Source organism: Heptranchias perlo, chromosome 3 (genome assembly GCF_035084215.1).
Source record: "Heptranchias perlo isolate sHepPer1 chromosome 3, sHepPer1.hap1, whole genome shotgun sequence".
Taxonomy (NCBI): Eukaryota; Metazoa; Chordata; class Chondrichthyes; order Hexanchiformes; family Hexanchidae; genus Heptranchias; species Heptranchias perlo.
In genome coordinates this window covers 113,083,243-113,097,758 of record NC_090327.1, presented here as the reverse complement: position 1 = coordinate 113,097,758, position 14,516 = coordinate 113,083,243, and the positions used below count along the sequence as shown (strand labels likewise).

Below are 14,516 nucleotides of genomic sequence, written 5' to 3'. Positions count from 1 at the left end.
CACACTAATCCATTGGAGGAACTCTGAATCATAAATGTTTGTAATGATTTCAATTTTAAAAGGCGCCTGTTATGGTGAGGCTCCTTTAAGCACCTGGAAGGTGAATGCAGGTATTTTAAGCTTTTGAGCGGTAGGATTTAAAAAAGGAACATTTTGGGATTTGACATTTTCAGACATTAAAATATTTTATTTCTAATTACACAAAATAATTTTACACAATTTTAGCACCATAAACTGGGTGGCACAGTTGATTACCATACTGCCCTCATACTTTGAGACCAAAGTTTGAATTCAGCCCAGATTGGGGCTTTAAGAACTCTTTGAGAAGCTGTTTTTATATTGTTCCTCTTTTAACTTGGATCCTGGGAGTCTGGCATCTGGGAGCTGGTTCCTGATGTTTTTGCAGTTAAACCCGCTTCCCGCTGCCTGGCACCCACCAGACTATGGAATCAAATTTAACAAAGTAAACACTAGGAGCTGGATGCATGGATCCAAGATAAAAGAACAATATAAAAGCCGTTAAAGTGTTACTGTGGGCTGTCTCAACATAGTGTCTGATGGTCATGGGCCACAGCACAACACTGCCCATAGTGTGGTACAAATCAATTACCTGGTGTGCTGAAATCCAAAACTGGTATAGAAATCAAAATATTTCCAATGGCATCGTAAACCACTACACTAAAGTTTAAACAGTGAATCCTGAGATTGAAAGTGCCTCAAACTTACATATTGCTGAAATAGAAGAATTCCATTAAGAATAAGAAATCATTTGCATTTCTATATAGCCTTTCACATCCTTAGGATATCTCAAAGCACTTCACAGTCAATGAATCACTTTTGAAATATAATCACTGTTATGTAGGAACTTGTCTTAGTGTCTCAACAATGCAACTCCCTCAATACTGTACTCAAGTGTCAGCCTAGATTATGTGCTTAAGTCCTGAAGCGGGCCTCAACCCACAATTTTCTCACTCAAAAGTAAGAGTTCTAACACTAAGCAAAGCTGACACTTTCCCAATACAACAACAGCTGTAAGAGTTTTCTGGATTTCCTGCTAGTGTATGAAATTTGTTACTAACCTATTTTGGGAGAACAATTACAATATCAATGTATCTTTCACTCTGTCCAATCTTCTTATGCAAATAGTATTTACTAATTAAGTAGGACTATTACTTGTGTGTCATTGATGGACCAGTTAATTAAAGTAATCAAATATTGTAAACAGCTTTTATGTTGATCCCAATAATCATAAGTTTGAGCCCCAGATATCTCTTATAGATGCCTTCTGATGTGAAAGCTCTTTGGTATTAATAAGCCTTGGACTCTAGGGTCTGGACCATGCAGGGTGACTAGATTATCTGTATATGGCTAGTAGGTGATTGATGTAGAAAGGAATCGGATGAATATGATATATACACCACCAGCAGTTTTGGTGGGAAAAATGGCTCAGAATTTGCTCTTAAAATAACAGCGAGGCTAACTGGGCTCACCGTTATTTCAGGGCAAATGGAAGAGCAACTTTTGGCGAGTGCACACGCGCAGTCAAACGCGGAAATCGCTCTCCGACATGCCCAGCCGCTACGTAAGCACAGCTGGCTGGCTGACTCACTGTTAGAATGAATTAATCAGTGCAAAGTTGCTCTCCTGTCCAGTTGGAAACAAACTAATCGCTCCAAAAAAAGGTACGCTCAGTTTTTTAAAGTCTAAGCTAACTTTTAACGGCATGGTAAGTCTTAATGACTACCAAACAACCTCTCTGCCACTGAAAATTAACTTTTAAAAATGTGGAGTCTCATTCCATCTGATTTTAATAGTTGGACATTTTTTAAAAAAGTTTAATTTTTATTTTTTTTTAACTATTTTTTTCTGTTTCTTTTATCTCTGTCTTTTAATTCAATATTTCGTACCCTCTCTTGATTTCGCTTTCTCTAACTGATTTTACATTGAATTTATTGTTAACAATGCTTCAATCTGATTGGTTGAGGAGACAGACAGTTCCTTGCCCCGCTCACACAGCCCACAGATGCCCTGGAAAGGACGCTGCACTTTCCTCAGCTCCACATTGCAGGAAGGTGGCGCCCAAAAGCCCGTGAATAGTTTGTGGGTAAGTTTAAATCTAACGGCAGACCGTTCGTTCGCCGCTCAGTGCAAAATTCAGGCCTACAGGCTAATTTAGCTTCCACATACAGTTGACTACAACAACCCTTCCAACCCAACTCCCCCAGTTGTGTCAAAAATATTTTTTTTAAATCACTGAAATGTTTTGAACAAAACATAAGAATGCAAATGTCAATTATAATTCTTTGTAATGATTTCATTTCTAAACGGAGAGGAAATGTTGGCTGATGTATCTGGTACAACATTATGGTCAGACAGGCCTCATCCCTAAAAAACACACAAGCTACTGAGAAAGGGGAAACACTGTCATTTCGCCCATTGGCGAATTTCTCTTCATAGCACACTGCACATAAAATACCAAAATATTTAGAACGAGTGGAAAAAAAACTATGACTTGCAGTACATCTCTGTAAAGAAAATGTTTTTATTAATAGTGTAGCCATGTTAAATACCATCACCAGAAATGAGTTTGTTTTACATTAGTTGTTGTCACATACAGGCCAGTTGTCCAGTAACCTAACAGCAATGTCCCCTTTACTTAAAATCTATGTACAAGACAGCTGTTTTTTACTGGAATAGTGCCATTGACATGACTAAATCATAAACAGAGTTGCAGACATAATGTGAAAAATATTTTTAAAAAAAAATTATATTAAGTTTCAAATAAATACTGCATAATGATAAGTATGTACAAATCTTTCATACTTTAACATCCTTCTCGCTAAGATTTCTGAAAGATTATTTCAAACAGGAATAATATGCACAAAATAATCGGATGCAGGTAAATTGAGTTGCTGCCACAGTAATGGGACAGCATGCAGGAAATAAAGTTTGTATTTTGGAACTTTATTTTTTTTAAAAAAGGGAGTGATAGATAAATCTTTGTTATTATTATTGTTGTAGGTCCAGACTTGCAGTTGCTCACAGCAATGTGGAAAAACTGGTGTTAGTAGCCACTGGCCACTGCTAACTCTAATCCCAAGAGGTTAGTGTTATTTTGGTGACACTGTAGGGATCTCCTTTTTTTTTAGATGGCTCAACATTCAAGACTTCATCTACAATACTTTAGTCATGAGACAAAAGACCCAAGAATCACGCTTGGCTTAAACAAAATTGCACCACAAATAAAAAATAAAAAAGGCATTTTTAATTTTCCTTTTAAATGGTATTCAAGCATACTCATTGACAATCCTTCATGTGCTCCATCCAGCCTTCTTTCTATTAATAACATAAAACTGCGGCAACTCTGTATCTTCACCCCTCCATCCACACAAATCTCAAGTTCAAACTAGCCTTTTTCAATTTGGGAGTGGGGTTGGGGGAGGGTGTCACAGTATGGTGGTAAACTAACAGAGTGTGGAGTCTAATTTAGAACCCAAAAACGACAGATAAATAACAAGTGATTTCCGATGGCCAGTTTTCAGCTTAATCTAGCAAGTGAAAATCAGTCCATGTTAAAAGTCCGCATTAAACTGCACAAGTATATGTGTGAAAATTGAACTTTACAGCAAAACGGCTCGGCTTTTAGTAATCGTGTCTACAGGACTTGGGGAGTTCAGGCATGCAAAACTGATCATCTGACTGGATGATTTCTACGCCTGGCTGGTAAAAGGAGACTATTATTAATTCTCAAATAGATTACCATATTACTTGATTTGTCCTCTGTCAATATCTTTGCTATATAATTTCAGAGAAAAAAAGTTTTATTCCTACAGTATGTACAAGTTGGATGCTGCTAGAAATTATTTTATTACTGAAGTTTTTTTTTTCGGAACAATGGCCAAACGATTCCTTTATTTGCTGTAGAATTCAATTTAAGATGAGAAAATGTAAATAAGTTCTATGTCATCATGCACTGTACAATAAAAGGATGCTGCAAAAATTTCATTTTTTTTTGTCAAATGCATGCTGAATTACTGCAGTGTGTGCCCAAGCCATGTTGCAAAAATCCTTTCAACATGCTTGCAAATCATATCATTTCTTTTTTTCTTTTTTTTTGTTGTTAAAATGGTATATTTTACCCAAAGAATCAAAATGCAGTAACGCTCTGCAACCTTCAACCCAGATGAGGGGCTTGAGTGGCTAGAGACACAGAGGTCGTACTCAGAGCATACAATAAACTACCCAGTAAAAGGGACAGAGCAGCATGTGTAATCTGTGAATAATGTCGGACTTTGAAGGTCTGTGTCATTAATTTAACCATGTTTTTGTCCACATGAAGACTTTTTTTTAACGTTACATTGAAATTACTTTTACTCAGACCAGCCCTTCCTTAATAATCTTCTTTGTCCGCAAAAGACAGACTCATGAATGATTTACTCTGAATATGGGAAACACGGTGTCATTGTATCACACTGTTGCATTCACTCCCCCATAAAACCATGCACTGGTGAAACATTTTTTAAAAATAATATAAATTGTTGAAAATGGCTGGTTTTTTTTGCAAGTTTCAGCCTCAAGAAAATAATTTTAAATGTTTTCTTTTCCATTTAAGTTCAGCTAAATTTGTGTCCATGCAAAAATTTTTTTTAAATTTCATACAGTATATCAGCAGAGAAACAATGATATCAGATCACATAGCCCTCTCCCTTTGGGAATCACTGTGGCATCTTTCTGGCGCTTCCAAGTCTGTTTTGAATGTCAGTACCACATCTTTATGTTTTGCGTTTTAAAAAAAAAAGTAAATCTCTTGTTCTGCACAGTTTTGCTCAGCTGACTCCTTTCCGTTTTGCCTCGTCTGGTGATGCGCAGTCATTACCGGACACTATTTTCAACTGTCCTCACGATGAGACTCCCATGTTGGCTCACAGAACTAACAACCAGCTGGCCTTCATGACATCAGTGGCTGTTGCTATAGGAACCAAGCTGGTGGGGTAGGAGAAGCAGGCGACTCAATAGGGATAAAGAACAACAAAAAAAGGATGGTTCATTGAAATATAAGGGCTTCTGCTGTGTGAATTGATAGGTTCGTATTTATTTGTTTTTAAATCCATGGCTTCTGATTGGACAAAAAAAATTATTGTCATTTAATTCCAGCAACCATATAAGTTTTGCAAAACTGCACTCCTTCCCTAAGGACCTTCTCAGGGCACAATGTGTGCAATCTCCTCTGAGAACACAGGACTGCTTTTAATCCCTAGGAACAGGCTCAGAAGACACAACATCAAGCATGCAGTGTAACCAGGGCTTGCGACCTGCGAGCTGAACACTGGTTGCTATAGCAACACTTTCACAACTGCTATGAACGAGCATAAGAAGGTCCAGTTGAACTCTCAAGTGATGATTGGGAAGCTCTTCTTGTCAGTGGGGCCAAGGTTGGATCAACTAATGAGGAAGTGGGAAAGAGTTTGTACCAGCCAATCACCATGTTGGACAGGTCAAGCTCCTCCAATAGGATCTGTGCAACTCCCATGAAGGATTTGTGGTCCATTCGTCCGTAATCGCCCCATACAATTATCTAATGGAGAAAAAATATTATTGTGTTAGATATCTTTGTGATATAACACCGAGCGGTTACTTTTGAAAGTTATTTCACTTTTGTCATTTTTCTCTCATCCTCTTCCACTTCAAGCCCTCCTCCCCACCCCTGCACCAATTTTCACCCTTACTCTGAAACGTGAAATCTGGTATCTTGTCCATTGTTTGTTGGCGAGCCAGATCTATTCATGTCAAAAGGCTATTCAACTACAAGGGGCTCAGCTGAATTCAATCCTGCCCTCATCTGATGTCCATACAGGTACACATTTCACTGTTGGTCGCAGGATATCAATGAGGAATGAGAACCTCTGCTGGTTTAAACCTCCTGGTCTTTATGACTCTGCACCATACTAAAATGGTGCATGTATCCACTGAGCTATCAGGGGAGCTGAAGTTAGTTCTCTTTAATTTCTCTCATTCCACTATGTGCACCACCCTGCACTAAGGTTTGGGGGTTCTTCTCAGGTCTCTGTCAATGTTGCTGTCTGGTTGCATGAAAGAGAGTGCCCGAATTAACTGGCCTGCTAATTTTCCTTTGGTCCTCGCAGGGAAGCACTTTACCTCCTCTTGAGCTCTTCCTCAGGATGTCACAACTGAGACTGTGAACTCACCACGTGAAGATCTGTTGGCACAATGCCACATCCTGCCATTTTGTGGCACAGTTTATTGGAGCTGTAATGTGTGTGGCACTGTGCCACTCTCACCCAAAGCAACTTTGCTTTAATGAAAACAGTGATTTTTCTTTTTCTGACTTTATCCTGGTCTGTCTTTCAACAATGCCTCTTACCTTGCAACAACCATCATTAATCATTAAGGAACCACCATTAATTAAATTAATTAAAACGATTATGATGCAAAACTAACATACTATACAAACATATACCACTGCACAAACAGGATTCACCTAATATTACGAATGTAGAGCATTTCAGCTTTTATTTAAAGTACTCTAATGGTTTGAGAATGGTATGGTCTCCTAACAACATGATGCAGATTTTCATATATGGTGCTTGTTTATTCAATGGAAGAATAGAATTTTGATCTCAGTTATAGAAACATGGATTAATTAAGTTAACTAAAGGGAAAATTAATAAAGGGTACTGCCAGAGTAGATAGCAAACAGCTCCAGGGGAATCCATACTAAGTGGGCAGATTCTTAGAGTTCAAGCTAAGCCAGTTAAAAGCAAATCGAGAAAAAAGGTCCTCACACGGAGGAAATATTGCCTCAGGAAGCCGTAGATGGAAAGTCAGTTGAAGTGTTTAAAAGGGAATTAAATATTCACTTGGGAAGTGGGGGCATAAAGGAATATGGAAAAAAGGCAGTGAATTGGGATTTACAAGACAGCATCCCTATTGGCCAACAAAAATGGCTCCACAGGCCATTTCTTGTTCCAATTTCACCAATTGTTGTTTTTTGTCACACAAGTGACATAAAATATTTTTTTTTGGGACAGCTGGCTTCTGACTATTTTGAACATGCAGTCAAAAAACACAAGTTAAAATGTTCTTAATGAGGGGCAATTTGCTGGATCAGTGCTTTGGCATGTTGCCAGACTGTCACAGCAGAAGGACATGGGTCACAAGTGAGTGTCTTCTAAACTCACTCAAGCCACTGTGGGCAACAGCAAATCGAAATAAGACATTTGCCCGATGGAAGAGTGGGAAGGAGAGAACGGAGAACCGATAGGGAGCTTCTCTCCCATGTATCCAAGCAGGGAGTTGAAGAGTCATGTTGGCAGAAGGCCAGGAGCCAATCACGCACCCATCTTTTTGTGCTGGGGAGCAGTACATGGTGCGATGGGGAGGGAGAGGGGAAGAAATCTCAATGCTAAGGGAAAAAGAACTAAAAATTAAGGATCAAACTAAGTAATAAATTCATTCTTCCTTTTGCTTCTGGGTGATTTGAAGATACAAAAAAACTGAAGCACAAGATAAATGAAATTACTTTTATCTTGTGTTACTATGACACCGAACAGATGGCAAATTATGACAGCTGTGCAACAAACTGCACCAAATGCAGCTATTTTTTAATCAATAAACTGGCTACTGATTATTGTGTCTGTGTATAGTCGCTATACTCTTAATTGTAATTGCTTCAGCTTTAGCTACAGCTTTCTTGTAGTCATTTGGAGGCAGGCCACATTACACAGTGTATAAGTTGAATACAAATGGGATGTAATCATGGCCCCGAAGCTCCTTGGGTCATGATCCCAGCAGTTATGTTGGGATCACGTTTGACAGTGCCCTACAAAGCTGAATCTGCTCTAGTTTACAAGGTCGGCAGGAGAGCATCACATTAGCTAGGTCATGTAAGCGCAAGTTTCCCAGGAACCCCCCTCCCCACCCCCCCACCCCCCCACCACCATTCCAGGCAATCAGCCTCCTGCATAAGGGAGTCGATTTGCAGAATTAAAACTCTTTGGGTGGGGCCGTCAGATACCCTTGGAGGCAAGCCTCCACTCGCTTGGATTACTGGTCGCCAGGACTATGCCAGGTTCCATTGGAGCCCATGTAGTTCAAAAGGCGTTTGACAAAGTACCACATAGCAGACTTATTTGGAAAATAGAAGCACATGGTATTAAAGGGACAGTGGTAACTTGGGTACCTAATTGGCTAAGGGATAGGAGGCAGAGAGTAGTGGTGAACAGATCTTTTTCTGACTGGAGAGAAGTATGCAGTGGGGTCCTCCAGGGATCGGTATTAGGACCATTGCTTTTCTTGCTATATATAATTGACATGGATTTGGGTATAGGGAGTACAATTTCGAAGTAGTAAATAGTGAGGATAGTAGCAAACTTCAGGAGGACATAGATAGATAGGTGAAATGGGCAGACAGATGGCAGATGCAATTTAACACGGATAAGTGTGAAGTAATGCACTTTGGGAAGAACAACATGGAGAGGCAGTATAATCTAAATGGTCCTATTTTGAGGGGGGTGCGAGAGCAGAGGGACCGGGGGATGCATATTCACAAATCTTTGGAAGTGGCAGCACAAGTTGATAAGGCGGTTAAGAAAGCGTATGGGGTACTTGGCTTTGTAAATAGGGGCATTGAATACAAAAACAAGGAAGTCATGCTAAACCTTTACAAAACTTTACAAATTATTGGTTAGGCCTCAGCTGGAGTATTCTGTACAATACTGGGCACCGCACTTTAGGAAGGATGTCAAGACCTTGGAGAGGGTACAGAGGAGGTTTACCAGGATGATACCAGGGATAAGGGACTTCAGTCATGTGGAGAGATTGGAGAAGCTGGGGGTTGTTCTCCTTAAAGCAGAGAAGGTTAAGGGGAGACCTAATAGAGGTATTCCAAATTCTGAGGGGTTTTGATAGAGCAAATAGGGAGAAACTGTTCCTCTGGCAAGTGGGTCAGTAACCAGAGGTCATAGATTTAAAATACTTGGCAAAAGAACTAGAGGGGAAATGAGGAGAAATTTCTTCACACAGAGGATTTTAAAGATTGGAACACACTTCCTGAAAGGGTGGTGGAATCAGATTCCATAGGAACTTTCAAAAGACAATTGGACATGTACCTGAAGAGGACTAATTTGCAACGTTATGGGGAAACAGCTGGGTTGTGGGATTAAATTGGACAGCTCTTTCAAAGAGCTGGCACAGGCATGACAGGCCAAAAGGCCTCCTCTGTACTGTAAGGTTCTATGATTCGAGTGGGAACTCCTAACAGAGGAAGTCCCCACCCTTGGCTCTGCGCCTGGCTGCAATTTATTTGGGAATGAACATTTTTTCCCTTACAAAGCATTGTGACAATTCCTAGAAACAGCAGAAACCTGGCACAACTGGCTTTCTGCTGTTTTCCTTAGGGTTCTGCTGGTCTCACGTTGGAGTTATGGCAGGAGACCGGCAGAACCCCCTGAGGAATTCTGGAGCCCTAGTCTAATGACAGTGGTCACAACTCTAACGGGGCCTCACCTCGATACATTGGTTGAAAGTTTACTTCAACGTGTCTTTAAAACAAAACAAAGCAATTGGATAAAAAGTGGTTACCTGGAGAACCTTTCCCTGGGGGCTATCTTGAAATGGCAGCTGTTGCTGGTACAGAGGGTCCAGTGTTTTTCGTGCCACTTTTGTTTTCTTTTTGGCTATGCAGATGCCATTTTCCAATAGATAAACTTTAACATATGGTGCTAAGGAAGAAACAAGAGAATTACAATTTTACTATATGGTGTGAACTAAGTAACATTGTGCTGAATACTACAGTTACACAGTAGTACATTATCATAGGATAACAGATAGGCTGCAGCTAACATGAGTTCGTTCAGACGATACTATAAATAGCAAAATCCAAGTTGGAGTGATTTAGTAATGTCATGTGACTTGGCACATATTCTTATCGACAATATTCTAAATAATTTGATACAATTTTTTGTACTGCATACTGCACTCCTTTCATGTACATCTGTTAAAAAAAATGATGTAACTTTCATATAATGTGCACTTGGGTATTGGAACCACTCCAGTATAAATTGATGCCACATTTTATCTAAAAATCACTTTGAATTACGAAGAATAACAGAGTGTGCAGCACAGAAATAGGCCATTCGGCCCAACAGGTCCATCCCGCTGTTTATGCTCCACATGAGCCTCCTCCCACTCTTCTTCATCTAACCCCATCAACATATCCTATTATTCCTTTATCCCTCATGTATTTATCCACCTTCCTCTTAATTGCATCTATGCTAGTCACCTCAACTACTCCTTGTGGTAGTGAGTACCACATTCTAACCACTCGCTGAGTAAAGATGTTTCTCTTGAATTCCCTATTGGATCTTATATTTATGACCCCCAGTTCTGATCTCCCCTGTGAATTGTGTTTTCATTAAAAAAAATTATAACATGCATCTGTGGTTTGGATCCATTTCTCGGTATAAAATGTGTACAGAAAATCTTATGTTTAGAAATTTCCCCTCCCCACTGAAGATCCTGACTTATGTTGGGATACAGTTCTATTTGGCCCCAGGCAACCTCCATTCCTCCATAAATGGCTATTCTTTATGTGAGGATGGTGAGGGTTGACAGGCTATTTGATTGTGATGGGGAGCATTCTAGCCACGCCTGATCCTCTCCTCACCTGACAGCAAAAGTCAGTGGATAGAGATTAGAGGTTTGAATTTCTGCAGGGCTTCTCCCGATTGTTCCCAGGATCTCCGCAGATCTTCTGCCAAAGTTATGGTGGACAAGCAAGAGAACCCCCGTGGTAATTTAACCCATAAGAGTGCGAGCGCTAGCTGATTTTATCCCTGCCTAGCTCAGAGGCACTTGAGGCTCACTGTGGTATTCATACCCCTACTTCAGCAGAGATAAGCTAATTCCACACAGACCAAAGATCAAACCTGAGACTTCCTGGCTAATATGGCTCAGTAGGGACTGAGCACTGGGGCAAAAATGTTACTCTCTTAAACCCAATGTATATCGCAGTATCAGTGTTACATGATTACATGATGCACATCTCCATGGCAGGCTTTAATTTCACTCCAGTGACAGTTAGTTTGCCATGTATTTGTTCCATTAAAGTCACTTGTGTAAAGATTTTTTTTAAATAAATAAATTGGCAGCGATGTGCTAAGAAATAAAGACACAAAAAAAATGACACTGCTGCAGTTTTCCTGAAAGAAATACGATTGTTCTTGACATGTGAACATTGCTGTCAGAATGACTTTGGACATTTGAGTCAGTACGATGGGATCTGAATGTGAATGAATTACACATGATGTGCAGCTGTGGATGTGGCATCACAAGTTCAGCCACGTGCGAGTCCCAGTTTGAATCTCCTGCTCAAAGCACCAGCGATGCTACTTCCTGGCAGGACCAGTACTGCTAGCCCCTGCTCTCAGTAAGACTGGACTACCAGTATTTTAATGAAGGACACTTTTTTTGTATTTCTGAGTACTGGGCAGATGGAACTACGGGGGAATGCTGCTGAACTGGCACCTAGATTTTAAACTTTGTTAGTTCCAGCTTCCATCTCTTAATTGCATCTATGCTAGTTGCCTCAACTACTCCTTGTGATAGTGAGTACCACATTCTAACCACTTGCTGGGTAAAGAAGTTTCTCCTAAATTCCCTATTGGATCTTATATTTATGATCCTTAGTTCTGATCTCCCCCGTGAATTGTGTTTTCATTAAAAAAATTATAACATGCATCTGTGGTTTGGATCCATTTCTCGGTATAAAATGGTGTACAATGTACAGAAAATCTTATGATTGATGGAAGCTTTCCTCGCAATGATTTAATCAGAGCCAGATCTGGATACTTAAAGAAGGACCCAGCCAGCTCCAGGCAGGTGTCCTTGCTGCCTGCAATTTTATAATGATAGTCGGCCAGACCAGGGTGGGAACAGAGTGAGTAAGTCCCCTACTCCGTTTTAACTGTCCCCTGCCCAGTTTCCGCCAGGTAGAGGGAGTTAAAATCAACCCCATTGATTTTGTTTTTAACTTCAAAAATGAGAAAGACCAGAGAAATCCAAGAGACGGTAAGCATGACTGAACTATTATTGTTTGTTCTGAAAAGTGATTGAACACATTCTCTTCTTTATCTCGGTATTCGTATGATTCTGTTCATTAAAGAGGCATCATCATACCTGTAAAGTTGCTGGAAATGTTATTCCCTCCATTTAAAAACACAGGAGATGAGGGGCAGATTCTCCTGTTCTCACACCTGGGGCTATTGGATTGCCCAGAACAAATACAGGAAAATAACGGAGGCCGCCTGTTTGTACATTCATTAATTTAAATGGATAGAAAATTGAGCGGGTTCCTTTTTGGGCGTGCGATCCTCTCCACCCAATATTCCTTTGTTGGCTGCACCAAGCAATCCAATAACCCAGACGCAGGAACAGGGAAATCCACTATATAATTATTTGCATTGCGAAAATGCGATAGTGTCATGAAAAAAGAGGCGAACATCTTTCAAATTACTTTTTTAATGAAGTCCTAGGGTGGCATGCATCTTCCCCAGCTGACTGAATCAGCTGGGAACCTACTCCTGGACCTTTATCTATATCACCGGGAGGTGTATGAGGACTGAACAGGTTCCTGGTCATCTGGATTTTACTTCAGCACCACCCCCCCCCCCCACCAAACCCCACCCCTCACTATGAGAAAGCACCTGTCCTTTTCTAAGCCTAGTTGAGAATGGGAAACTAGCCATGTGGGAATTTGTAGGTGTAAGCCTGTGGTTTAGCATTCTGATCCACAATGCCACTGCTATTTTTAACCCACTGTTTAAAATGTAAAACTAGAAAGAAAGTTATCACTGCTAGGCTGTGAGACAGTATAGCTAGTGTTACTCATATGGCTTAATAGAACCCATCACACAAGTGAAACTAAATAATATTAAATTTGAGTAAAAATATTAAGTCACCTAGATGTAATATTCTTGCAGTAAAATAGCATATTTCTTCACATTTAAGGAAAAATTATCTTTATGTGAAGGAATGAAAACTCCATGGATCTACCATAAAGAAATTGTTTCCAGCAGGTTGTGCTTGGAAAGAAGAAGTAAAGAAATTGTCTCTTCAAAAGTCCTGTCAAATTATGACTTTATTCATGATTGCCTCATGTCTTTGTGCACAAAAAATAAGAAATAGGCTTGGTTACCAGGTAAAGCTTTGGAGCCAGGTTTTCCCACCAGGCCTCGGGCTCTGATGACTTCTACTTCTAATTGCCCCTTTTTGTCCATCATGCCGATTTGGATGTCACCTAAAGGTAAAAAAGATCAAATACATTGCCTCAGTGTACACTCTAAGATTGTAAAAGGCAGTTCATATCTTAAACAGTTCCACTTTCAGTATTGACCCAAGCTGGCAAGGCTCTGCTCTTGGTGCAGGGTCTTGCTTGACAGGAGCGCAGTCTGAAGAATCGGCTTAGAGGTCAATGTGTCCTATTTGCAGTGATCCCCATTTTCTGGTCGTTGATTATCTTAAGAGTTGTCTCTATCTAATTATGGCCAACCAGCAGCATTAACAATGCACTTGCTATAATACTAGAGCAAATGAAAAAGTAGTCAGCGAAGTGTTAGCCATTTGCTTTGTTCGCTTCTTCTCGCTCTCCCTTCTTCTGTGATCTCGTTAGTTTCTTTCCTTGTGCTACACATTCAAAAACAGGCACCCAGGGTGAGTGCGTCATTTAAACCCACTGCTCCTGACTTGTAGAACATGGGAAGAAAGCCACAATCCTCCCACTTCAGCTGTGCTGTCAGGGAAAGGTATTGAATGCAGGAGAAAGGTTTCTTTGCCAGGAAAGTGAACAAGTCAAATGGCAAATCGCCCCAGATAACACTCACACTCAGTAGCCAGTTAATGAGAAGCAGTGGAAAAGGTTGGAGGCAGGTTACTTGTTATCCTCGGTCAAAAAATTGTGAATGGCACAGAGACAACTCAGAAAAGGGAATGGGAGGAATATACAAAATAAATAGCCCTTCCCTCCAAAATAAACCCACCCAATCTGTCCCATTCTGCCTTCACTACCACACATGCTGATGGTGAGGCCTCTCTCCCTTCCTTTTTCCTTTTCTATCATTGCAGCCACCACCAATCATGCCACTGCACTGTACACTTACAAAGGGGTAGAAATTCCTCTATGTTGTACATGAGTCGTGAACTCATTTAAAATAAGAAAACTTTGTTAAAATAGCAAACAGGAATTTCACTCAAATGTGTTAACCAATTTGTTAAAAATAACCCACAGAGAGAATATCTGTCTCTCCACTGTCATTTTAAGGCATCTTCTGAAATTTGGACCATGAGCATGAACAATGCCAGATCAATGACATACACATTAACCTATGGTAGCTTCCCCCTTCCTATTGTGCCATGATGCATATGAGTCAAAATTACAGACACTTAGACAGGAGCACAGTATTTTAGTGCCGCCTTGTTCTAGACTCCCAGTAAACACATCA

At 40.2% G+C, this 14,516-nt stretch overlaps 1 protein-coding gene across 4 annotated transcripts in view; it reads right to left on the bottom strand.

Moving 5' to 3' along the window:
* Window positions 1-5,307: 5,307 nt before the first annotated feature.
* Window positions 5,308-14,516, bottom strand: part of rims2a (regulating synaptic membrane exocytosis 2a) — a 993,532-nt gene continuing 984,323 nt past the window's right edge. For all 4 annotated transcript variants that reach the window (XM_067981485.1, XM_067981491.1, XM_067981499.1 and 1 more), the window contains 3 exons: window positions 13,214-13,315; window positions 9,601-9,740; window positions 5,308-5,575 (listed from right to left, as the gene is read on the bottom strand). In XM_067981485.1, coding sequence (XP_067837586.1) covers window positions 5,357-5,575; window positions 9,601-9,740; window positions 13,214-13,315 — 461 coding nt within the window. In that variant the 3' untranslated portion in view covers window positions 5,308-5,356. The remainder of the gene's footprint in view (window positions 5,576-9,600; window positions 9,741-13,213; window positions 13,316-14,516) is intronic.